The sequence below is a fragment of the Mastigoproctus giganteus genome, chromosome 9 (genome assembly GCF_048544385.1).
Source record: "Mastigoproctus giganteus isolate SK-2022 chromosome 9, ASM4854438v1, whole genome shotgun sequence".
NCBI lineage: Eukaryota > Metazoa > Arthropoda > Arachnida > Uropygi > Thelyphonidae > Mastigoproctus > Mastigoproctus giganteus.
This window is the reverse complement of record NC_143583.1, coordinates 148,673,122-148,699,525: the sequence shown is the minus strand read 5'-3', so window position 1 is coordinate 148,699,525 and position 26,404 is coordinate 148,673,122. Positions and strand designations below refer to the sequence as shown.

Here is a 26,404-nt window from a genome sequence, read left to right as displayed (position 1 = left end):
TTAGTATAATTTATAGCAATACATATATGAATTGCTATAAATTTTAATTAATAAGCCTCTTCTAATACTGACTACACTGCTGAAAAACTATGTGGAATCCTCTTATCACCCATATCAATAATAAAATGATGGTGGCAAAATTCAAACCTTATCGATACAAAGCATTGGTGACAGAAGTCGACTGTGATTTCTTAAGCAATTACAAAGTCCAAGTAATTACTGCATTACTAATTTTAAATCAAAGGTTATAAAAAATAATTTTAAATCAAAAAATAAAGTTCTACTTAGTGCCTCCTGAAAAAGCTTCTAGTCCAAATTGTGAACTGTCAGAACTCTGCTGCTCCTGAACTCTTACTTTTCTCATTTACAACAGTTTAGTTTATGCTTTCTTCCAAGTAACATTTAGAATTACATTCTGGCATTAGTTGGTATTTTCAACAAATGGCCTGTGATTCATTATTGAAGTAATGAGATTGTGAAGTATTGGCAATGAACACCAAGGTTAGATAAAAGTATATTGGGAATGTATTTGTGAATCAATGAATAAATAATCAAAAACTACTGGGCTATTACTGTATATTTATAAATGCCTCCTAGTGGATAATTCTTAATTTTATCTTATAGTGCAGTCTGCTGTCACCAGTGAGTCTGAGTTAAGTATAGAAAAATAAATAATATAGCTTCATTCTCTTTATAGGCAACAAGCTCAGTTATATCAGTTATTTAGCCAATTGAAACAGCAAGAGAATTTTTCCACCCTTCCACGTCAAGAACAGCAACAAATGCTCATACATAGGTTTCTTGCTCAGCAGCAGCTCCATGGGTATTATTTTTCTTATATTTGCTTGCTTCTTTTTTAAAGTAAGCCCTTTTGTTTAATAAAACTGCTTTGCCATTTATATTTTTTTTGTCTTGTTGTCATGGGGAAGCTGTTTCCCTGTTATGTCTTATTGCTCACCTCAGAGATGATATCATTTTTCTCCCCTTAACCTAATCCTGGTAATATCATTTTTAATTGAGTATCATCACTCTGGTAGTAAGTCCGGTAATCTTTAAAAACTAAAGGTACCACTATTTCAAGTATTTTGGGTAGGGCAGTTTCTAAATAAGTGTATTCTCTAAAGTGAGTAATAAGCCATCACTGTAAAGGAGGGAACATCGCTTCCTCATAACAGCAAAACAGAAAAAGATAAATAAATGCAATGAAAAATTCTTATCACACTATTTCAACACCTGCATTGTGTTAGGCAGAAATTTAACAATTCCTGCCTAACTGATAATAAAGCAATGAATTACTCAGTTTCTGACTTTAATGTTTTGTATATCAAGCCTTAGGCTGAGATAACAATTCACTAAAGACATTTATGTTTAGTGAAATTTTAGATTGTCATTTCTAAAATTTCTAAAGAACATTTACAGAACAAATTTTAATGTTTATAATTTTCTTTATGTCACCTAAAAGAAAATCTAAGTAGCCTTGAGGAATTGTGTATTTTCAAAATGTATACACAGGTTATCTATTACAAAAAAAAAAGGTATTATTATTATTATTATCAAAAATGCTTGACCGTAGAACTTTGGGGGAGTTATTGTGTGAAGCAATCTGGGTTGTTTTTTTTTTTTTTTTTTTATTTGTGTCCCGTCATGTGTGTAGTCTGAGCAAGAGGAAGAATTCCATCAGCATTGAGCTTGCTTGGTACACTCACCTTAAACATCTCAATCAGATCACCTCACAGGTGCCTAGTTTCCAGATGCTGAAATTTGCAGAACTGAAGCCTTTCTTGGTAATCAAGTGCATACTTGCTCTCTTAACTTGTTAGGTCTTCCAGTGCATCACTGTATATCTACTACTGCTGATTGGTTACATTACATTATATATGAGATATGACCAGAAAGTTTGGGAACTGATGTTTTACCTTGAAATTGTGGCATTGCAGCAAGTGTACTTGTTGCAACTTGTTTTTCTCATTAGACATAGTAAAACATGAATCGCTCAGTTTTCTACATTTCATAGTATTCGCTGAATGGGTGCTTTATTTGTTTCATGACATTTTAAAATGAATGATTTTACTGAGCACTGAATTTACAATAGAAACTCATTTATTGTTAAAAACAGCTTTCAGGGAAGTGCAGTGTGTCATTTTAAGACTTCAGTTCATAAAATTTAAAGGGGCTGTTAGGACTACAAGAGATGATCCTTGTTTGGCTGCTCTTCAACTTCAAAGACCAGTGATTCATTATTAGGTACATATATTATCACATCCCATGTGATTGATTATTACACGACAGATATATTGATATTGACAGAATTCTCTATACTCAGGTTGTTCACCAAAATCCAACACTATTTAAAATTGTGGCAAAATGAAACCTGTGATGGAATGAAGTAATGCAAGAAAAGAGAGCCATAAATATTGGAATGTATTATATAAATAGATTTCAATATTACCCAACCATTACTAATCTCATATTCACACAGCTCCAGAGCTAAATTATCATATATGGTGAATGAGTTGAAAAGAAGAATGGGTCAATATGCTACCACTACAAACAGATCCATAGATATTACATAAGTCTTGGATAAAAGCAAAAGAATTAACTTTGGCAACCCCCATCTCTTCCATCATGCAGTTATGATTGATGACTTTGAAGTTATGATGGGCATTGTGGCAAGATCCTGTCTTCCTTACATTTCGAGGGTCCAGTTATGAAATGGTGTTAATAAGCCAGCCACTGGAATGAACCTATTGATAACTGTCCCCACTTTTACTTTATCTACTGAATGCATCATGAATAGTCAAACCAATAGAACAAATTTATCTGCGAAAAGATCTAAACTTCCCAAACCCTTCCTCATTTCACATATTTATATGATCTCAGTTCCAATCTCAATGATACCCATTTCCACTTACAGTCTGCCAAGTTCTTTTTTACGGACAGAATCCCAGTTATCGGTTGTCTCAAACACTGTTCATTTCAGTTGTCCTAATTATTTGATGTATGATTCCTTTTGCTTCCAAGGTGGTACTTGTGCATAGTCTGCTTTGATATTCCCTGTTAAAGACTTAGTAATTTGGAATCTTTTCTTTCCAGTCTTCTCTTGCTTGAAATCTCTATGCTATTCCATCAAATTCATATACCACTTCAATTGTTCTCCCAACTTCACTAATCGCTCCGAACTCTTTTTATGATGTTAACATTCATAACTTCAGTTTTCTAGTTACTGAAAACTGAAGTTATGAAGTTATGCACCAGCATCCCATCCTAGCTTAGTGGGATGCTGGTGCTTTTACAATTACTAATCACCTCTCACAGATTATTCATTATTTCCTACTACAATATCAGACAATCCTAACTACTCATCCAACACTCTTCACCTTTATCTCAGGACCAACCCTTCAAAGTACACAGTCAAGGTGCATGGTCCTATAGGCACCTCGGATCACAACTTTGTGATGGTCTTTTCCCTAGAGAGACATTTCCTTCAGGGCTGTTCACAGACTATTCTTCATTTCTTTGTTTGGATTTTACTGCTGTTTTAAATCATCTGATGTCAGTGAAATTTCCTTGTAGGGATGATATCCTTTATTCCACACTCCACTTTAAAAATGTTGTCCTTTATCTAAATGTCCTAAGGATGTTCAAGACAAGAATATTTCATATTGTAGTTGACTTGCATCCAAATTTCCAGGTTCATTTCCTGTTTTAAACTAGTCCAACCATGTGCCACATCCAGTCAGCATCCTTTTACTCCATATTCTATTTTTTATAACAACCGTTCTTCTCATTTATTTTCTGAAAATTACAACCAACAGAAATTTTTAAAAATAATAAATTAATTAATTTAACTTAAATAAAAAACAAACTGTATGAGAGAAAGATGGGTTGATAAGCGGAGAGGGGAGCTATAGTTAGGAATGGATTCAGGTTGAGACAGAAGGCAGCACCTTGGAGGAACATGGAATTGGGATTGATCAGCTGTCCCATTGCAGATTGTTTTATAGCCTTTGTATGTTTTGTGACTGCTTCTGCTTAGCTGGTGCAAATAGAAAAACTGAGTCAGGAATTGCAGTGCTTTGTAATAGCCTCTTCTGGGCAGGAATTAATCTAATATCCATGACCTGGATTCCAGTAAAACATCATAGCAGTCTATTATATTGCCATGCAGTACGTCTGGAGGTTTGGAAAGGAGAATCTGATGGTTGAGGGGTCTAGCTTCAAAATGCTGCTTTTATCCTTGTTTCTGCAAGAGGTAAGATCCTGGGATGGGTCTTACAGGATCAGTTGGCTAGAGCAGTGGTTGGCAACCAGTGGTCCGCGAGAGAATTTTGGTGGTCCGCAGAGTAATTTGAATATATTTTTGTGTTTATTAAAATGTTTCATTATACAGTATTCTGATTCTACTTTTTTGCAATTTTCACCTTATTGCGTTGCATGTTTATAAAAGGCCCAGTGCAATATCCGGTATTAGCAATGCTTTTATTGTAAAAAAAAAGAAAAAGAAAGCTATTTCTTATCGATGGCCTAGCCTGAGCACGGCACAGTTCGCAGTTCTTAGGTAAGTGACCAGTGATATTTTTATTTTAACTGTGCACAGTGTGATATTTAATAACATCAAAGAGCTTGAGTTTGATAACTACCTTATTTCTTGTTTGGTTTTAGATCCAAATAAAATAACCCCAATGAGTGAGAAAAAGCAAGGAAGCATTTTGCACTTCTTAGGTAATACATCGCATTGTCATGAGTTGATTAATGAATCAGAGCCTCTGCAGCCACAGCAAGGCATCATCAGGAAGGACATTAGAACTGGAGGCGGAGAGAAGAAAAAATTCAAAGTTTCAAGAAAATATGATGTGGACTACTTGAAGTTTAGATTTATTCAAGAACCTGGAAATGAACTGGATCCATGGCCACTTTGTATTATATGTTCTGAGCATTTATCCAATGATGTCATGAATCCTTCGAAACTCGGCAGGCACTTGCAGTCAAAACACCCAGATTTAGCTAAAAAGCCAGTTGAATACTTCTAAAGGATGCGTGAAAATTTGCAAAAGCAAAAAAGTTCATTAGAAACAATGATTGTTGAAGATAATTCCTTAGTAAAATCTTATTTGATAGCACTTCAAATCGCGAGATATAAAAAGCCGTATACTATTGGAGAATTAATTAAGCCTTGTTTGTTACAAGCCTGTGAAGAGATTTTGGGGAAACAGGCTGTCCAGAAACTGAAAGGAATTCCTATGTCCGCTAACACTGTGAAATGCAGAATTGAAGACATGGCCGAAGATATTGAAAATCAAGTGATTGTGAAAAATTGCACTTGGGAGAAATTCTACGTTTTATTCAATTCAACTTGACGAATCAAATGACATAACTAACAAGGCAGTTCTTTGTTTTGTGAGGTTTGATTGCCAAGGAGAATTAAAGAAAGAACACCTCTGTTCACTAACCTTGTCGGGTAGAACAACAGGGTCTGAAATTTTCAATGCACTTAATGGTTATTTCCTGAAACACAGTATTGAATGGAAGAAATGTGTTGGGATATGCACAGTAATTGTGCCACAAGCATGAGTGGACATCATTCAGGAGTTGTTGCAAAAGTGAAAGATGTTGGACACCCAGACATCTTGTTTACTCATTGTATTATACATTGTGAGCAACTTGTGGTGAAAAGGTAATTTTCCAGAACTGCATGAATTACCCTCTGATGTAATTAAAATTGTAAACGAAATTCGCCACAAAGCGCTCAATTCTCAAATATGAGGAACTTTGTGAAGAAATGGGCTCTCAGCATACTCATGTTCTTCTTCACGCTGAGGTGAGATGGCTGTCGAGGGGCAAAGTACTAACCCGATTGTTCGACCTGTGCCAAGAAGTCAAATTATTCTTCCAGCAGCAAAATAATTCGAGGTTCCATGATCTCTTGTCCAACAATGATTAGCTAGCCAAGCTTACATACCTGGCAGATATTTTTTATCTGTTAAACGAGCTGAACTCACACTGCGAGGCAAAATGGATTCTACTCACACTGCGAGGCAAAATGGATTCTACTCACACTGCGAGGCAAAATGAATGCATTTCAATGGAAGATATTGCTGTGGCAAATGTGGTTGACTGAAGATCTGCAAATGTTCCCAAATTTTGATGATTATATGAAACAGGAGGACGACAGGTAATAACTCATGTTCGATTGCACTTATAGTCGCTCATGTTTGATTGCACTTACGTACTCTTTTGGTTGTTATTACCCAAAGGAAGAGGACCCCAGACACGGAAATACGTGGATACTAGATCCAATTTCGGCAAAAATTGAGGATAGTAATTTGAACAAGAAAGAAAAAGAAAGCCTAATCTATCATCCAATGACAGTCTCAAAGGTAAATTCCACTCGTCCCTAACAAGATCTCATTTTTGGCTTTCCGTAAAAAGTGAGTACCGAGTGCTGAGTGAAAAGGCCATCAAAATTTTAATTCCATTCGCAACTACATATATGTGTGAAAAGATATTTTCATCAGTTACGGCAATTAAAAACAAGTACCGCTGTCTGCTAGAAATAGAGACGGCTCTCCGTGTTGCAGTAACATCATTGAAGCCAAGAATCCAACCGCTTATTTCAAGCAAGCAGCAACAAATGTCACACCGATTATTTTGCTATAATTAATCCTTTATACACCTCTATGTCGAAGTGCACTCGATATTTGATAATTGTTAATATTAATTGTTTCTGTTAATTCTTTTTTAATAAAATGAAATTTAAAATTTTTTTTGCATTTTTCATAATGAATATATCTGCGTTTATTTATACTTTTTTTATTATTATTAAGCCGTTATATTATTAATTATATTAACATTAATTGCAATTTTTTGCAAATAACTTGGAGTGCAAAAACAAGTGTAAGTACCATTTCATATTTAGAATGTTACTTTTATGGAAAAAATCAAGGTAATGGTCCGTGGGATTCAAAATTTTGAGTTTAGTGGTCCGAGAGGTTGGCGACCGCGGGGCTAGAGGATTTACCTATAAGAGTCAAATTCATCAGTATTTCGAGGGACAGGATTTGCATTGGCAGAGGTGTGGTTGTGGTGCCTGGGCATTCCTTGCAACTTGCTTACGAATGCATTTATTGCTGGGAGAGTCGGGACAAGATAGGTATGTTCGTGTCAGACGGCACCTGGAGAAATCTCCAGGTGCCGTCTGTGGGGCCCGACGTTGCCCATACCTTGCCACGTAGAGGCTAGCCGGGTGTATCCAGTATCACAACAAATTGCTCTTGCAGGGCCTGCCACCTAGTTTCTTGGGATTTCAGTGGCTAGGACCTATAAAAAAAAATAATAATAAAAAAAAAATATGCGTTTGATGTTAATACTTAATGGGATTGTTGTTAGGAAATCACTGGTTGGGGTTGAATGCTAAAGAGATGTGTTAAAAGCCTAATAGATCGGGTAAAATTTTGATGTTATTAGATTTAGATGTGAGATTATACGCTAGATAAAAGATAGTAGTGTTAGTTGTCTTAGAGATTTACACGAAACCGGTAGAATTTAGGCGTTGATTAGAATTTGGCGGCATTGTTAAGGGGGTACTCGGCTGATTTAGTGAGAGGTGGGGGGAGACTAAATACTGGGGGGAAAACAGATAGAAGAATAGGAACGATAGAGTAGGCATCCCCAAAGAGGTCAGTGGAGACGAGCCCCAACAGGCAAAGTATGGGAGGGGTAGGCAGGGAGGAAAGGAGACAGAGATCCGTCTCCTCCCTCCCCTGCCTGGGGGATGGGGTGTTAAAGGGAACCGGGTTTGAATACCCAGTTCAGATCGCCAATGGTGTGTTGGCAGCAAAGCCGCAGAATGTCTTTGTCGGTGTCATGTCCAAGTAGTGTCGAATCCGGTATGAAGGTCAAGCTGCCTCTCACGCTCCGGGGGTGGGATATGTTAGCTGGCAGTGGGAACCCCACCATGCGTGGGGGTGGAAGAGACACACATTTACTTCATTCATAATCTGCATTCTCACTCTAATCGCATTTTTTTTTTTTTTTATATATTTTTTTCCTTTTTTTAATACTTTTTTCTTATTTTATAATTTTTTTTCCCAAGTTTTTATATATATATATATATATATATATATATGTATTTTTTTTTTCACTGAACTCATTTATCTTTTTCTCACACACCAGGAGGGAATGCAATGATGTGTAGTGTAAGTTTAAATACTAATTAAAACTAGGGTTAGTGGGTACTTAACTGTAGCATTTATGGTTTGTGTTCTTTTTCTCACACGCTTACACTTTTATTCATTTTTCTAGCTCCCATCTCATTTATTTGACTCCTACTTTCTGCACTGGACTCTCTGGGCACCTCAACTTACTGTTTTTCAGTTGTGTTGCAGGCCTAGCCACAAGTTTTTTTTTTTTTTTTGCAGGCCAGAGGAGAACGCAGTGATAGTGTTTGTGTTGTTAGCAAATGTTTGTTAGTATATATAAAGTAATGCAAATTATTTTTAACTTTGTATTCTTTCGGCCAATTACATTTGCTCTTCCACTCATTCCCATTCACTCTCTCTTTCCTTCATGGTAGGTCACTCTTTCTTTCACCAAAATTGCCATTCATTCCCTTTTACCATAATTCCTAGTTCACTCAGTGCCCAGCCTATTCATTCTATCTTTCATCCTGATAAATTCATTCATCTTCTTTCATTCTACATTGCATCCCCTTGCTACTAGCTTACTGATATTTTTCAGTTAATCTGCTTCCCTGGCTGCCTGTACATCTCCTTCCCCTACATGGTTACTTATTTGGTGTGGGGCCCAGGTTCCTACACACATGACAGGGTAGTCCTGGGGAGTTTTGTTATGTCAGGGTGCAGAATTCTGCTATCCTAATAGTTTTTAAGTCGTCATCTGGGCGTGGTAAGAAACTTAGGCAATTTTACTATTGATTATTGTTTAATTGCCGGGGGGGCTGAATTGCCATTCTTTGCATTACTCTGCACATTTCGAATACTTTCTGTCTGTAAGATGTAAAAGCTTTATAATTTTGCTCTTCTATGATTATTATTATTATTTTTGGTTTTTAGGAGCATTAGCAACTAAGGCCATATTGCTCCAGGATATGCGGTGGTCATTCCCTGACCTTTACGCATCTTCCGTATTTGGTAGTGACGGGCTCAAACCCTGGTCTAATCAAGAAGTGTGTGCTACGCGTTGCTGCTCCTTCCCACCTGGCTACGGAGGCGCTCTTCTATGATGAACAGATGTTCTTCTCCCCTGGGAAAGGGCAGTCTGTATTATTAGCTCTGTTCTGAGGATGTAATATATTATACATTCATATAGAATGTGTGCCCAGTCTTCACTTTCGCCACAGGTACAGTTTGGATCATCGGTCAAGCCTAAGGAGGTTAGTTTTGCCTTTAGGGAGCTGTGACCTGTCAATATAAATGTTGTAAAAAGTCCAGGGGCGTACCACTTAGGTGGCATTGGACTAACCATTGACATCTGTGGCAGAAACCGTTTTGTAACCAGACCTCTGGTTTCCTACTCCCACTTTGTTTGCCATAGCTCATGGAGATTTGTGGCTATTCTTTTACTTTCAGCAATGAAGGTGTTGGTTGTATCAAGGGTTATCTGTAGAAATTCTGTGGGTATGCCCTTTTTAAATCTATAATATAAGCCTCTTTTGGCTACTTCCAGGTAAAGTGGGAGAGTTGCAGCCACCAACTGTAGTGCAGGTGTGCTTACTGTGCGACATGCTCTGGTAATAGTGAGTAGTATTGTCCTTTGTATCGATTCTAATTTATTCCTATTTCTTACTATGTGTGAGCGGATGAACCACGCACTGGCTCCATAGGTGATAACAGGTAGGAACATTGCACGGTACATGATTGCCAGGGTGCGTCTTTCTGTAGAGTCCCCAGTCTGCTTGACTGATCCTGGCATAATTTCATACCTGCATAATTTCTCACTTTCTTCGCCAAGTAAATCAAATGGGGGTAAAAAGTTAATTTTGAATGAAAGACCACTCCAAGATATTTTGGTTCTGTTACCATTTTTATAGTAGTTGTGTTAATTTTGATTTGTGGACGTCTTATGTCCAAATTGCCTTTTAGAAGTATTTGTTTGGTTTTTTAGGCAATATTTTGAGCATGTGCATTTGTGCCCACTCCTACAGCTGCAAGAGGGCGGCATTTGATCTTTGCTCTACAACCACTTGTGAGTTACCTTTTACAAGGAAAATCATTTCATTTGCAAAGGCTAGGCTTTCCATGGGGCCCAGATCCAAAGCCAAAAATTCGTCCAGAACAATGTTCCAAAAGAAAGGGCCAAGGATTGAACCCTGCGGGCAGCCTTTATTCACAGGGCATGTCAATTCCTGGAACCTTGTGCATACTGAGACACTTCTGTCTGTAAGGTAGCTGTTTATTACCGTATAGAGGTTTTGCGGGGCATTTGCCTGGCGAAGTCTCCTAAGGACACAAGGCCACCAGAGTGAGTCAAATGCCCCAGCAAAGTCAATGGAGATTGTCAGCATATATATTTATTCTCTGTGTTTTTAACTGATGCCATTCTACGGAGGTCAAAACCTGGGCATTCATTGTTTTTGGTTTAAGATAGTGCTATTTCTAAGTCTTGTATAGTGAACAGAGGTTCAATATTGGCATTGTCTTATTCAGTGTTTTCTTTTATAATGTCTAGCTGGGTGGAGGAATGATTCCCAGTTTCAGTCTAAATGATACTGTCTAGGATGTTATTTACAGAATCCACCTAACATAGGGCCAACCCTATGTTGGGTGGATTCTGTAAATAGGGCCAACCCTTGGGGTTCCATCTGGTTTGACAGTAGTTTCTAAGACATCTCCTCTTGGCAGCTTGTTGGTCACTGTTCTGTAGATAACACACCAAGGGTTATTGTTTCCAGTAGTTCCCACCAAGTGCCTCCAGCATTCCTTTTTCTTGTCTCTTATGAGGGCTGTATACTGATTCCTGAGAGTTCTATAAGAATCTCTCAGTGCATCCACCTCATTTTGTGGCTAAGATGTTCTGGCTCTTTGAAAATGTCTCCTCCTTGCCTGGTCTACCCTACTTCTGAGTATAGTCAGTTCAGGGCACCACCAGGGAACTATCTGCTTCCTCGGTTTTTTCCGTGGGATAGACGGGGTTGCTGTTTTTGTTAAAATGTTTGTCATAGTCAGTGTTTGCTCATCCGGGCTACAGTTGCCTGATCTAGACCACTCATTTTCCTGTTTTTGTAGCTTAGCTGCTGTATGTTCTGCAAAAATCTGCCAGTTTGCCGTTTTAAGGTTATACCTTTTGATATCCAACAGGGAGTGTTGGGTTGTTTGTAGGAAATAGCCTGTTTAGTTTGAAGGAAATAGCTCTGTGATCTGATGTGGTCCAGGCTGGCTGGACACATAGCTTATAAAATAGCTTATAAAATCACCAGTCTGTGATTTTATAAGCTATTGAATTGGTGGCAATGTCACTCTCCCTGCATGGTACTGCTAAAAGTTGGGAGTTTATTTGGTTGCTTTAGCACTTGAAAGGGTGAGGTGGCTATATAGTCTGAAAGTATCTGGGCATTGTGTGTGCCTGCTCTATCTTCCGTACGGCTATGCCATAAGGGTGACCGGCAGTTGACATCAACACAGACTATGATATTTGCAGTAGGTAGCAAGTTTGTGACTACTTGTAGGTATTCAATAGTTGGATTTATATCTTCACCTGGTCTGGAATATAGTGAAATAATGTAAAACTGTCCTACAGCACTGGTGGGTCAGTATTTTTAACTACTATTGCTGTAGAAACAATAATAGAATACACCTGAGGTGTATTCTATTATTTTATAGCCTCTTGGGTATCCCTGAACCCTACCCATATGTGTGTAGGGTTCCTGGAGTACCAAGATATCTATATTATATCCTTCCAATTTGAGTTTGATCTGATCTACAGCGGCTCTTGCTCTTTGAGCATTCAATTGGATTACATTTAGAGGCCTAGTCACATTTACGTTTTCAATCTGGCTCATAGTTGGTCCTAGATGAATAAGTTTTGCCATTTTTTTTATAACTGGAGCATTCATCATCCCTGATACTATGTGTATAGTCAGTCAGCCATGCTGCCTTGCAGGTAGCACATTTTGGCTGCTGAGACTTATTTTTGCAATTTTTGTAATCATGGCCAGTTACTGCACAGTGACCACAAACAGGTTCTTTCTGACTGCAGTGTCTGGCATTGTGGCCATATTTACAGAGGCGGATCAAGCAAAGTGGGGGCCCCAAGCTGTAAAAAGTTCGGGGCCCCTTTTCCGAATAATGATCGTTTTTCTTACAAAAAAATCTCATTATGAAAAATAGTGGCCTGTCAGGGCAATTTGCATTTAAACTAAAAAAAAATTACAAACCTCAAATTTTTATTTTATATGTAGCCCTCTTTCTGCATATCATAAATCGTATTTAAATTTAAATCAAATTATTATTTTGGGAGGGATCGCTTTTTTTGTGTAATTAAAAAAATATATATTTACTTAATTTGGGTCTATTTATGCTATACTAGTTTCATCCCGTGATGTCCAGTTAAAAGTTAGAATCCCACCAAAACTCAAATTTCCTTCAAAAGCTTAAATAATACCGCGTTATAGGAGGGTTGATTGTATACAAAAAAAAAAAAAAAAACAATTTTCCTCGAATCCTAATGAAAAGACATTTTAAGACCTCGGGCCCTACACAGCCACTTAGTCTGCTTGCCGCTTAATCCGCCTCTGCATATTTATGGCAGTTAAAGCAACTTTGGATATGGAAGTGTTCCCTAAATCTATGATTGGTCCAGCTAGCATAGATTCTCTGTTGTACCTTCAGTAGCTTCCAAATTTTTGGTGTAATTTCTGCAATTATGTTGTCCATTCCTTTTGTTTTTTTTGCTCTTTTCAGCAGGAATTCAGGAGCAAATTCATCTATTGTCATTTCATTGTTAAAGTTTTTGAAGTAGATATCCATCATGAATTCTTTTTCTATTACTGACACAGGTACATCAAAGATTATAATATTAGGGTTTTCCCCTTTTGGTTTTTCAGGGAGTAAGCCCAGTTTTTCTATCTCAGGATGGTTTTCTATTATTCTTAGATCTTCTTTACTTGCTACCTCGATCTTTATTCCTGATTCCTGATTTTCCGCATGTTGTTTATCTTTATTTCTCTCAGATGAGGCCTCAACTTCGTTACCACTGTGTCCTTAACTGCCTCACTGGTTTTATGGGTAGAGTCACTTTTTGCTTTCAGAATAATAATGTTGCTTTCCTTGTTTATATTAGGTTGCTTAGTAGCTCTTTGTTTTGCTTTAGTTATGTCTGTTTGCCATTAACCTTTGCACATTGGGCATAGGTTAATGTGTTCATTGTTTTATAGTTGTTCTTCTCCTCAGTTGTAATCTCTAATTTTGATTTTAACACTTGGTTCTCTGTGTTTAATGCAATCGTTGTTATTGTTATTTGGTTTTTAGGAGCATTAGCAACTAAGGCCCTATTGCTCCGGGGATATGCGGTGGTCATTCCCTGACCTTTCCGCATCCTACGTATTTGGTGGTCATGGGCTCCAACCCCGGTCTGATCAAGAAGCGTCTGCTATGCACTGCTGCTCCTGCCCACCTGGCTACGGACGCGCCTTAATTCAATCAGGCGCTGCTGAAACAGTGACCAACAGTTCACTATCTACAGCCTAATTGTAGAAGTAATCCTGTTGGTTTGCTTGTGCATATATTCTTCTAGATACACTCTGGTTTCCTTTGGCTGTTTGATGGGATCAGTCAAATTTGTTAGGTAGTCTAGTTTTAGTTCTTCTTCTCTCTTTTGTTGCATCTCTGGAATTTCTGTAGTTTCTTGATTTTTTTTTTTTTTTCCTTTCGTGCCCTTCTTGATACTGAGGAGGCCAGCTATCCAGTTCATTACCATTTTCCTCATTAACAGGGGCTTTCTCCCTGAGCACTCGGGCTTCATTTTCAGAGGAGTCTTTTAAGTCATTGTCCAGAATTTTGTAATTATTTGATCTTTAAGCCATAATTTCTGCATTAAATTCACTTTCGTAGTAATAAGTCAATTTCTGACGTTTTAAGTAATGGTTTGAGGTACTTATTTCCAGTGTAGAAATCAGAAATCTTGATTTTTCAGTTTTGGCGGGAAATGCCTGTAGACAAAGAAAACTATCTTATAAACTAAGTATAAGTTTATTCTGTCAGTAGTATTATATTTTTACATACAAGATAACTTTATCATAATCAGTTTGAAGTATAATATATTCAAAATTTTTGGACTTTTGAGATGTACTCAAATCAGTGGCCTATGCCAGTAGGCTCACTACTGCTGAAGCTGTAGCAATTGCGCTGAGCAAAAACACTCTCAAAAGAGCAAAAATAGGCAAATACAATCAAAAAACTATTCTTGCCCGACTTAATTTACTTACCTTCATCTCTGATACTCTTCAAACCTGAAAAATCCATGTTGTAATACTTGACTAAATCAAAGATCGTGCAACATCGTTATCCTCTGTTTACATTAGCATTAGTAGAGGCATTTGATGCAAGAAAGCAAGCTTATGCAGCATCAGCCAAAAAAAAAAAAAAAAAAAGTAAAATAAATAAATAAAAAATAACCACTTCCACTTCACCCCTCTGTTCGTTCGAAATACCTGTCCAGCTGAGCCTTAAACTTAAACTTATTTAGGCTATCAACTTCCACGACAAGGGATGGAAGTCTGTTCCACCTACCAACCACCCACTGGCTAAAGGCAAATTTCCGCACATCTATCCTACATCTGTCTTTCCTCAATTTGAACTTATGCCCTCTCAGGTGATTATTCTGAGCAAGAGGAAGAATCCCATCAGCATTGAGCATGCTCAAACCATTCAAGGCTTTGTACATCTCTATCAGATCACCTTGCCGGTGCCTAGTCTCCAGACACTGTAATTTGCAAAACTTAAGCCTTTCTTCGTAAGAGCACCCCCTTTGTTCCATTCACTAATCTTGTTGCTCTTCTCTGTACTCGTTCCAGCAGCTCTACATCCTTCTTGAAATGAGGCCTCCAGGCCTGTATACAGTACTCTAGGTGTGGCCTGACCTTGCCTTATACAAGGGAATAATCACCTCCTTATCCCTGCTAGAAAAATTCCTATATATCATTGACAATACACCATGAGCTACTCATGCAGCTCGTCTGCACTGCTCAGAGAACTTCATATCTGCCTGTACAACCACCCCCAGGTCCCTTTCATTCTCTACCACTGTCAGTGTAGTACCACAGAGTTGATGCGTTGCTCTGTGGTTGCTGTTTCCCATATATAGTACTTTACATTTGTCAATGTTAAACTTCATTTGCCACCTCTCAGCCCATCTGCTCAACCTTTCCAGATCCTGTTGCAGCAGCATAGTGTCAGTAGTGTCCTTGACAACCCTGCCAACCTTCGTATCGTCTGCAAACTTGGACATTAAGCTTGATATACCATCATCAATATCATTTATAAATACAGAGAACAATAAAGGACCCAATACTGAACCCCGAGCGACTCCACTAATAACATTAGTCCACGATGAGCAGTGTCCATTGATTACCACTCTCTGTCTTCTCCCCCTCAACCACCCCTTTATCCATACCAGCAATTTGTCTCCAATGCCACACTGCTCCAATTTGTGCAGCAGTCTTCCATGTGCAACAGTATCAAAAGCCTTTCTAAGATCCAAGTATATAATATCAAAGTTATTCCCTGCATCCAGTTCTTTTGTGACTGCATCATAGTATCCAATCAAATTGGTCAGGCAAGACTTCCCCTTAACAAAACCATGCTGTGTCCAAGCTATAACTATAGTCTTGTCTAGATGGTCTTGCAGTGCTTCTTTAACCAGTGCCTCCATTAATTTTCCGGGAACAGAAGTTAAACTCACAGGTCTATAATTACTTGTGTCAGCCTTTGATCCTCCTTTGTGAATTGGGGTCACATTTGCACATCTCCAGTCCATGGGTACCTCCCCTGAGTCCAAGGAAGCTCTCATAATTATGGCTAAGGGTTTGCTTACTTCCTTTGCTGCCTCCTTTAATATAACTGGATAGATCCCATCCACCCCAGGTGCCTTTCTTGTATTTATCTTCAACAATTTCTCCTCCACTTTACTCTCAGTTATTACAAGAGTCTCTAGCTTACTGCCAGAGTTGAATACACCTCTGGCATTCCCCTCGCTGAATAACTCCTCTTGTGTGAATGTCGATGCAAAATATTCATTCAGTTTGTTAGCTACCTGAGCAGGATCATCAACAGTTGACCCATCGATATCAAGTGGACCAATCTGATTCATCCCCTTCCTTCTAGAGTTTACATAAGTAAAGAACTCTTTGCTGTTTTTCTTTGCATCCCTTGCCAGAGATTTCTCGTAATCTGCCTTCGCCTGCCTAACCTCCTTTGTAACTTGGTTACAGATCAACTTGTATCTATCATAGGCTTCTGTGTCACGTGTTAATTTTTATGTATCCCATGCATTTTTCTTCTCTGCCATATGTCTCATTAGTTCATCTGACATCCACTTAGGAATAGACTTCTATCCCTTGTCGTGGAATTTGATAGCCTAAATAAGTTTAAGGCTCAACTGGACAGGTATTTCAAATGAACAGAGGGGTGAAGTGGAAGTGGTTATTTTTTATTTATTTATTTATTTATTTATTTATTTATTTTTTTTTTTTTTGGCTGATGCTGCATAAGCTTGCTTTCTTGCATCAAATTCCTCTACTAATGCTATTGGGCTGAGATGTGGCAAATGAAGTTGAACATTGACAAATGGAAAGTACTACATATGGGAAGCAGTAACCCCAGTGTATCAACTCTGTGGAACCACACTAACAGTTGTAGAGAATGAAAAGGACCTGGGGATATTTGTGCAGGCAGATATGAAGTTTTCTGAGTAGTGCAGACGGGCTGCAAGAGTAGCTCATGGTGTCTTGTCAATGATATACAGGAATTTTTCTGGCAGGGATATGGTGGTGATTATCCCCTTGTATAAGGCAATGGTCAGGCCACACCTTGAGTACTGTATACAGGTCTGGACACCTCATTTCAATAAAGATGTAGAGCTGCTGGAACAAGTGTAGAGAAGGACAACCAGATTAGTGAATGGAACAAAGGGTTGCTCTTACAAAGAAAGGCATAAGTTTTGCAAATTACAGTGTCCGGAGACTAGGCACCGGCGAGGTGATCTGATAGAGGTGTATAAATTTAACCCCAGGGGCTCACATCTGGTGAGTATGGGCTTGGCACACCCAGGGTCCTGAGCTGGATATCATCATTCTTCTCTTTCTTGGTGATTCCCTTTTGACTCTCTCTCTCTATCTCTCTCTCTCTCTCTCAGGATAACTGGGTTTTTTTTTTTTTTTTTTTTTTGTCTGGTGCAGCATAAGCCTTCAGGCTTCCTTGCACCATATATCTAATAATAATAACTTAACCTGGTTGTCATGCCTCGCCTTACAATGATAACTGAATATGATAGTGTCTGGAGTTCTGACTTTTTAGAATTTTTGAATAGTATGTCATCAAAATCATGCTTCCTGAAGTTACTACTGCAGTAAGCAGTGCTTTTTTTGTGACGGTATGCAACGGTGCGGTATACCAGCACCTTTATTAACAGTGCCGTGTGACATTTGGATGCAGTGCACTCTGAAATTTGTAATATTCTGTAAATTTTTTTCACATGTTTATCTACTATTTAAATAAGCCTAAAATTATTTAACTAAATTTACATTTTTCACTGTCTATTATTAAGATATTTTCTATATAAAACTGTATAATCATTTTTATAATTCTAAATTACTCAATCGGACCTCTGTTTAATTATTTTGAATTCCCCTTGGAAGTTACATTTAAAATAGTTTCCGTTGAGTGAGAAAATTTTTATATAGCAAACGGATTAGGAGAGGATGAACTCGGTACGCCCTGTTCGCATTTCTGGCCTCAGCAGGCAATTTGTGCTGCTGTACGAATTTAGAGAGCTGAAGGATTACCATTCTACAACTTAGTGGTACCTGGTAAAAACTGTCTGACTACCCGTCCCACATACGGAGAAGTCGTGCTGGTCTGCAGTGAGCAGATCAAGGTGTATTCCCAATGGGCTGTGGTCCACTTTCTACTGCAGTGGTATCCAAACATTTCCCATACAGGGGCCATATTCAAAAGAATTCAAAGTTAGATTTCTTTAGTGTGTTACATTTTCCATATCTTGTTGCATGTAAAATTGAAAATATTTGAAAATTTTATTAAGTACAGTACACAATTACATTTACTGAACAAAACATTTAATGAGATTTTTTTTGATAATTAACAAAATTTAAAATGCTGTTATAGTTCATTTTCCTGACGCGCCGTAGGTTGGACACCGTCATGAATCAACTGTAAGCGCCCCATTCGAGAATTAGGAGAGGGTGATTTTCTTTTACCCCGGCAAATAATCATCTTTCGTTTCACGGAAGTGCGTTATCCACATTTTTCTGTAAATTTTCCCTATCTCTGTTTACATGGTCACAGTACCAGAATATCCAGAAAACACTGAAATTTTCGGCAGTTTCAAAAAAAAATAAATTAAAAAAATTCAAATTTAACATATAGGGACAATACTGATGACAAGAGATGGAAAATGAGGACAACGAAGATATTAAACCTTCTAAGCATGAATTGTTGGCATTTGGTAAAAATGAAGTTAGAAAATTGTCAATTACCGTAGGATACAGTTAAATGCAATTCGTGGATTTCCGGGGTACCTAATTGAAAAGATTGTTTCGGAAGAATTGAAGAATTTGATGGACACTCTGAGTATGATACCAATTTCATCGAGTGAATGTGAGCGAGGATTTTCATAAATGAATCTGATTTTCAGCTCAACCAGAGCTTTGTTGATGACAAAGTTTTTCTTAAAATTGTATGCCCACCGCTGACCTGCTTCGATCCAGCAAAATATGTCCATTGGTGGCTGCTTCAGAAACGTCATTCAGCAACCGACACACAAAGAGGAAGAAAAGCATTGTATCTCTGGAACCACTCAACCTATTGACTAGAGATTTTTCTTGGGTTTGCACATCAAGTGGGCAAACATAACGCCATATTGATCATTGTTGACAAATATTTTTCTGAGAAATGGAGGGGGATAAAAATTGTTGTCGACAACCTATAACTACACCGTTGGAAAGAGCTCAACGAGTATGTTTAAAATATAAATTTAAAATATTTTTTAAATTAAAAATGGCGGCACCAGACAGGAAAATGTAATTTTCGTGTCCCCCTCTCTAATTTTAACACAAAAATAAATGATAGATTTCGATCGGAATAGTTTTCCCTTGATAAGCATCGAATAACGCAGCTATTCGATGAGGCCTCCGTAGCCGAGTGGGCAGGAGCGGGAGTGCAGTAGCACACGCTCTTTGAGTAGACAGGGGTTCAAGCCCCTGACTGCTGAATACGGTCGATCTGCCAACACGCACTGGACCAGCGTGGCAGATTATGGTCCATTTCCCTCAGCATGAATTGTTGAGGAGGCTTCCATCCTGCAGTGGGTTGATAATGGCTGCACTTTACTTTTTAGCTAACGGAACTAAAAATTTAGCTACGTTATTCGATGCTTATCAAGGGAAAACTATTCCGATCGAAATCTATCATTTATTTTTGTGTTACAATTAAAAAACCAATTTTTTATTGCACTTTGATAGCACGATTCTTTGTACTAAGTAACTCTCCTTTTGGTGACAAAAAGGTTGGACTTTAATTGCTTCTCCAGGAAGAAGTCAGAGTCGCTTCTCCCACCCTTGGCATTCACAATAACTGGAAAGACTCAAATAGACAACGTTTTCATTATTTCCCAAATTTTAGGCCAAGCCAGGATACTAGAACTTTTTTCAGTTACCATAAAGCTCTCTATTTGAGATACTACACTAAAATCTGCTTTTGCCATAGTGATTCTGTAAAACTTCTGAAAGATAAGAGAGCTCCTGCAGGATATCGATCATTAGTGCTAAATGGTTAAGAAATTTCTGATTAAAAGTCGGATTAATAATCCTGAATATTTAACTTCTGATTCAAAATGTTTGCACAAAGCGGATAATTCCTCCAACCTGCAATCGCCGTCCGCGAGCTACATCGTGGCCCGAACATACGACTGATCTTTATAGTTTCCACATCAAGTTCTTTAGCAATCATCCTTAATTCGTGCTAGTTTTTTGGAGATTGTTAATACAGTTTTTTTTTTTTTTTTCTAATTATTGCCTGTATGCCATTATATTTTAGAACATTTTCTACACAGTGAAAGGCTCGATAAAGTTTCAAAATCCGCCAACATTTCATCTTCGTAAAGTTTATATAATATCTTAGTTGTCTCAACCCCCCCCCTTCTAGTTGCTACTGCCACTTCTTTGAATACCATGCAAAAAGTCAGAATCACACAGATATTCATCGATTGTGACCATGTAAACATAGACTGAGAAATTTAGTGGAAGGCATGGATCACTCACTTCTTCGAAAAACATATGCCCGTTTGTCGGAGTAAAGGGGAAACCACAACACAGGTTGACCAGAGGCTATTATCAATGTTGGGAACCTTCTTAATCCTCTGACTGGCTATGGAAAGCATATTGAATAGTGCAACTTCTCGGTATGTGACTGCATAGGTTTTACAGACACCATTAACATTGCGAAATGGCAATCCCTTTCACCTTTAATTCGCACTTTCTAATTACCTAAATTGTCTCAAGGCCAGAGGTGAGAACAATGTATACAAAGTTGTCTCTCTTAATCCGTTCGTTACATGGAAATTTGCTTTGTTCAACGGAAACTTTGCTATAAGGGGGAATAAAAAAAATTCGCAATTATAAAATACATAGCCAATTGATTGTGCCATTAAAATGCTAGGAATGGGGCCCCACTTGCCCCACCGTAGTTTCGGCTCTGGAACTCAATAATTGCATTCAGGATTTCATTTGTAAAATAAATGATCGTTTTAACAATGGGCTCGCAAATTTTCAAAAAAAATAACAGTGGGCTCTCGCTAGCCCACTATAGCTCACCACTGAAGATACCCATCATCATACTCACCATCCCTGGGTTTATGGATGTGAAGGGCAATAAAGATTTAAAGATTCTCTCTCTCTCTCTCTCTCTCTCTCTCTCTCTCAAGATGCCTGAAACGTCACCTTAATGTATAGTGATTTAGGCATTTGCTTAATAAATTATATTATTAATTTCACATGGTATATGAGTGGTATTAAATATAGTGATAATCTTAATGGAAAACAACCATGTAATGTCCTTCCCTAACTATATTAAAATTGATAATGTTAACTCAGTAAGAGACCCAGAACCCTGGGTATATCAGATCCAACAACTTGATACCCGATAATTCATTCAACTAGTGAAAATCCCATAAGAAAAATTACATCCTTCGTCCAAAAGGGTTTGGAAGCATTGGCAGGTTCTCCCTAATCATACATCTTCATTCTGGAAACATCCATGTTGAGACCAGAAATGAAAAGCACTCCGAATAGTTCCAGTTCAGCAACTTGCTGGTTATTAGAATCTTTTCAAAGTGTCTGAGTAGGAAATATTTTATGAACTAAAAACCCAAGGAGTGACAGCTGCAAAACGAATATTCAAAAATGTACAAAAATTGTAACAGCATGTATGTGTTGAGAAATAATAACTAAACTTGAAACCATAGTAAAAAGATTTGCATTATTACATCAGGAAATAGATTGGTTTATTTCCTCTTAATGAGGTTTAACAGAGAATAAGATTGATAAAGTTTAGAAAGGCTGTTCTCATCACTAAAATAAACAAATTATTTCCTGTTAAAACAAGATTGACTACAAGAATATTTTTCAGTTCCTCCTTTCTAGATATAAGTTTTCAACATAAGAACACACAAATGCTACATAACAATAGCAAAACTTTGACTTTGAACATCTTACTTGTACTAACACTAGTGTCTCAGCTTGGAAGATGACAAACTGTCATATGCAATATCTTCAATAACCAGCAAGATGCTGAATTGGAAATTTTTTGGGGCTGTAAACGTTTTACAGAAAAAAATTTAAAGGGAATGAACTTTAAGTGAAACTTTAAAGGGACTGAATGAACTAAACCTGCCTTTTTATAAGCGTTAGATTTCATTCTCTTGTGTAGCTTCTGAAATAAACTTACATATCTTTATCTTCATCTCTCTAATTCTTATGTGCAAATACCAAAGTGTGAAACATTTCATTTATGAATTATATTTTGCCTTTATTATATTAGCAGTGTTTCTAAAAGATAGTTTGCCTGGACTCTTCAGTAGGAAAAAAAACTATACTAATTCTCATTTAAAGGCTGCATAAAACACTAATTCACAACCATAATCTTCATTGAGTTGGTCATACACAAACTAAAATTCAAATATTGCTCTTTGCTTAACTCTGAGCTTAACAGCTGAATCTAAGCAGAGCCTTTTTAACAATTAGTTTTACCTCCATTTTTTTATTTTAAGCATCTGAACATTTGCTTGCTATTTCTCTCTCTCTCTCTCTCTCTCTCTCTCTCTCTCTCTCTCTCCCTCTCTCTCTTAGTGGCACCAATGTACTCAATTTACTTATTAACTGAAAGCATGTTTTCTTTATCTTACAAGTGCATGATCAGTTCTTCAGCTAATAATCACAGTGACAATGGATTATTTTACACTTCATTCATCACAATAAGTAAAATAAAATTTTTTTTTTTGGTCTTCTCAATGATAACATTTCTGTCTTAACAAAAGTTTCAAAACTAATTATATTTAACTAACAAGGGATCATTATCATTTCAAAGTCAGATAATACTGTATTCCCAAATTGCTCATATGGAAGAAATCATTATCTTATCATGCTAAATATTTAAAAATAATGAATCACATTTCTTGTTGCACCATGCAGATGGCAGGGTACGTGTGCATAATTTTTACCTGGGGAAGTGATGGCACCTGGATGCACCGTGGGATGAAAACAAGTCGGTGGTGGCAGTGTCATGCTTTGGACGACGTTCTGCTGGGATAGCCTGGGTACAGTCATCCATGTGCCAGGCACTATGATGTCTACCACCTACCTAAACATCATTGCTCACCAGGTACACCCTGGCTGTGCTGTCTTTCAGCAGGATAATGCGCCATGCCACGTTTGTTGTTGTTTGGTTTTTAGGAGCATTAGCAACTAAGGCCATATTGCTCCGGGAATATGCGGTGGTCATTCCCTTGACTTTTCCGCATCCTCCGTATTTGGTGGTGACTGGCTCGAACCCCGGTTTAATCAAGAAGCGTGTGCTACGCACTGCTGCTCCTTCCCACCTGGCTACGGAGGCGGCGCGCCATGCCACACCACCAGGATTGTTTGAGACTGGTTCACGGAACATGAGGAAGACTTACAGGTTTTTCCCTTGCCTCATCGAGCATCTGTGGTTTGTGTTGGATCAGCAACTCCGATCTGCGGCAACTCAACCACAGACCTTACAGGAATTAAAGGATCTGCTGGTTTCCACAAGACACATTTAGAAATCTTGTAGCATCCATGCCTCACCGGGTTAGAGCTGTTTTGGCTGTACATGGAGGACCAACATCATATTAGGTAGGTGGTCATAATGTTTTGGCTCATCGGTGTGTTTATATAATTGCATTTTTGTAATTGATATTGCAAATTTCAATTGCATTCTGGTCATCAACTAAATAATCAATGATATGATATAGCCTTGAAAGTAATATGTTGTTCAATTCAGTTCGTTATGTTCTTGTAGTTTTGAAGCTTAAAAATAAATTCAATTAAAATTCCTGGTGCATTTCATTACCTGTGAAGGGGGATGGGCACGTAAGTCTTTCTGCCCAGGGCACCTAAATGCTTTGGGCTAGCACCAATGGTAGCACACGTAGATTTCAAGATATATGGCAATAGGATAACCATTATTAGGGAAAAATAAGAAAATATTCTAATAGCAGAGAAATTTATATTTCTAGAATTTAATTGTCTAATTAAAAAAAAAATAATATCATCAGTATTAGATTATGAACTAATTATTATTATTCATGATTTCTTTTAACTAATCAGACTCTCTGGAGGCAGCAGCATGAGTGATCAGCCAAATCTGTTAGATCCAACAGCAGCACCACCACCACCTCCTCCTCCTCCCCCAACATTACCATTACCTCTTTTAGGATTTACTATTCCAGCCTTGCTGAAGAATGGTGCACCTCTTTGGGGAATACCTACAGCAGGAGGTATGCTGAAATTTCAAAATACCTACATTGCATTTATTTTTTATATGTAGGTTAAAATTAATACATGATTTATTTTATTTTTTAGCAGTCAGATAAAACAAGGGACTATTTATTATGTTTAAATAAAATAACTCTGCTTATTATGAAATAAGCTGAGTTAAATTTTATAAAGTGATTGCAAACTTATAAAGTAAAATTGCCATTTTCAGCTGAATGAAAATGTTGGGTGGAACCAAACTGAATGCACACAAATCCCTGTTTGTTTAAGGAGCATCTTAATTTTCACTTAATCTTCATGATTGTGGGACTATTAGTAACCCTGGGTATAAATAACCCCCATGTGCAAGTCCTGAAATACGGCACCTAGCCCACTGTGGGTGACATCCCAGGTGCGAACCAATATAAGCAAGGGTCAAGATGTATTGCCCACACCACATGGAGAAATGACATCCCAGGCAATACTAGGTGGTAGATGACTCTCATCAACCAGCGAAATACCACCACTTTGCTTATTGGAGGCTTGAAGTGGTGGAACCCATGTTTAGTCTCCAGAGCAAAGCTCCAATAACCCCCCCCCCCCCATCTATTTCGTTATGGAGTATGATTGATGTCTTTTCAGGTTATGATGGACATCATGGTGAGATCTAATCTTCCTTACATTTTGAGCGTACAGCTCTAAAATGGTGTTTGCAGGCCGTCTGCTAGTTAGTACACCAGACTGAATTTATTGGTAACTATCTAGAAGGCTTCCGAATCAGCTATTGTATAATCTCTACTCTGCCAGATAGGGACTGGAGGGAGTTCTAGTAGTGTGTATGCGGGGGACATTGTTGAGGCCACTTTATGTGAAGGATCTGGGTATATTCTTATCATGTGTATGCCATATCCAAAAATTTCATTATTTCATGCAGCATGTCCTCCCACCTTTTTTTTACTACTGAATACACCAGTGGTTTTCAATCAGAGTGTCGCAGCAACATTCCAGGGGTGCCACGTAATTTGGGTTTAATTTACTTAAACTTTTTTTTTCTTTGATATTTATGTATTTTTTTCATTATAAAAAGATACAGTATCGTTGTGGTGAACTATAATTGATGTTTATTTAGTACTTCTATATCAAGAATAAAATTATTTTATATATATATATATATATATAATTTGTATTATGAATTGTAATTTTGTTTATAGTTATATTATTATAATAACTATCATATAACAAATTTTTTTAATATTATATATATTTGTATGTAGAGAGAGAGAGAGAGAGAGAGAGAGAGAATTGGATCTAACCGACAAAAAAATTGAGTAGGGATGCTATAAAATAAAGGTGCCATTATTAAAAAAAAGGTCAAACCACTAGAATACACCATGATTTGTCAAACTAATAAAGAAAACTTATCTGCAAAAAGATCTAAACCTCCCAAACACTTCCTCATTCATTTCACAAATATGTGTGGTCTCAGTTCTAATCTCAATAATGTCCATTTCCACTTACAGTCTGCTAAACCTCACATACTTTTTTCTGACAGAATCTCAGTTAACAGTTGATTCAACCACTTCTCATTTCAGTTGTCCGAATTATTCATTGTATGATTCCTTTTGCTTCAAAGGTGATGCCCATGCAAATGATTGTTCCTGTCAGAGACAGTAATTTGGAATCTCCTCTTTCGATCTTTTCTGGTTTAAATTCTATCTACACATTCTGTAAAATTTGTCTGTTGCCTCTATCATTCTCCCAATTCCACTAATCACTTAAAACTCTTTGACGTTCTCTCTTTGAAACTTGACTTTCTCCAGTCCAACAGTAAGGTAATTTTTCCTTGGCAATTTTAACGTACACAACTCCAGCTGGTTTCCGTGTTCTAGTCATATGGACCCAGCTGGTTGAGATACTGTAACTTTTGCAATTACTAATGACCTCACACAGATTGTTTATTTACCTACCAGAATACCTGAAAATCCTAACCATACAACCAACAAGTTCAATCTTTTTCTTGCAAACAACACTTCTAAGTACACGGTCAAGGTGAGTGTTCCTCTAGGCACTTCAGTTCACAACTTGGTGATGGTCTCTTCTCCAATGGAGCCTTTATCTCATGGCCATTCCCAACCTCATATTGTTTGGCATTACAAGAATGCA

The 26,404-nt window shown here is 37.6% G+C and overlaps 1 protein-coding gene across 9 annotated transcripts in view; it reads left to right on the top strand.

The window, feature by feature from the left end:
* Positions 1–26,404, top strand: part of Gyf (GIGYF family protein Gyf) — a 915,224-nt gene that overhangs the window by 477,548 nt on the left and 411,272 nt on the right. For 8 of the 9 annotated variants that reach the window (XM_090381590.1, XM_090381592.1, XM_090381589.1 and 5 more), the window contains 2 exons: positions 698–823; positions 24,095–24,264. In XM_090381590.1, coding sequence (XP_090237716.1) covers positions 698–823; positions 24,095–24,264 — 296 coding nt within the window. The remainder of the gene's footprint in view (positions 1–697; positions 824–24,094; positions 24,265–26,404) is intronic. The other variant, XM_090381591.1, reaches the window with a different exon arrangement.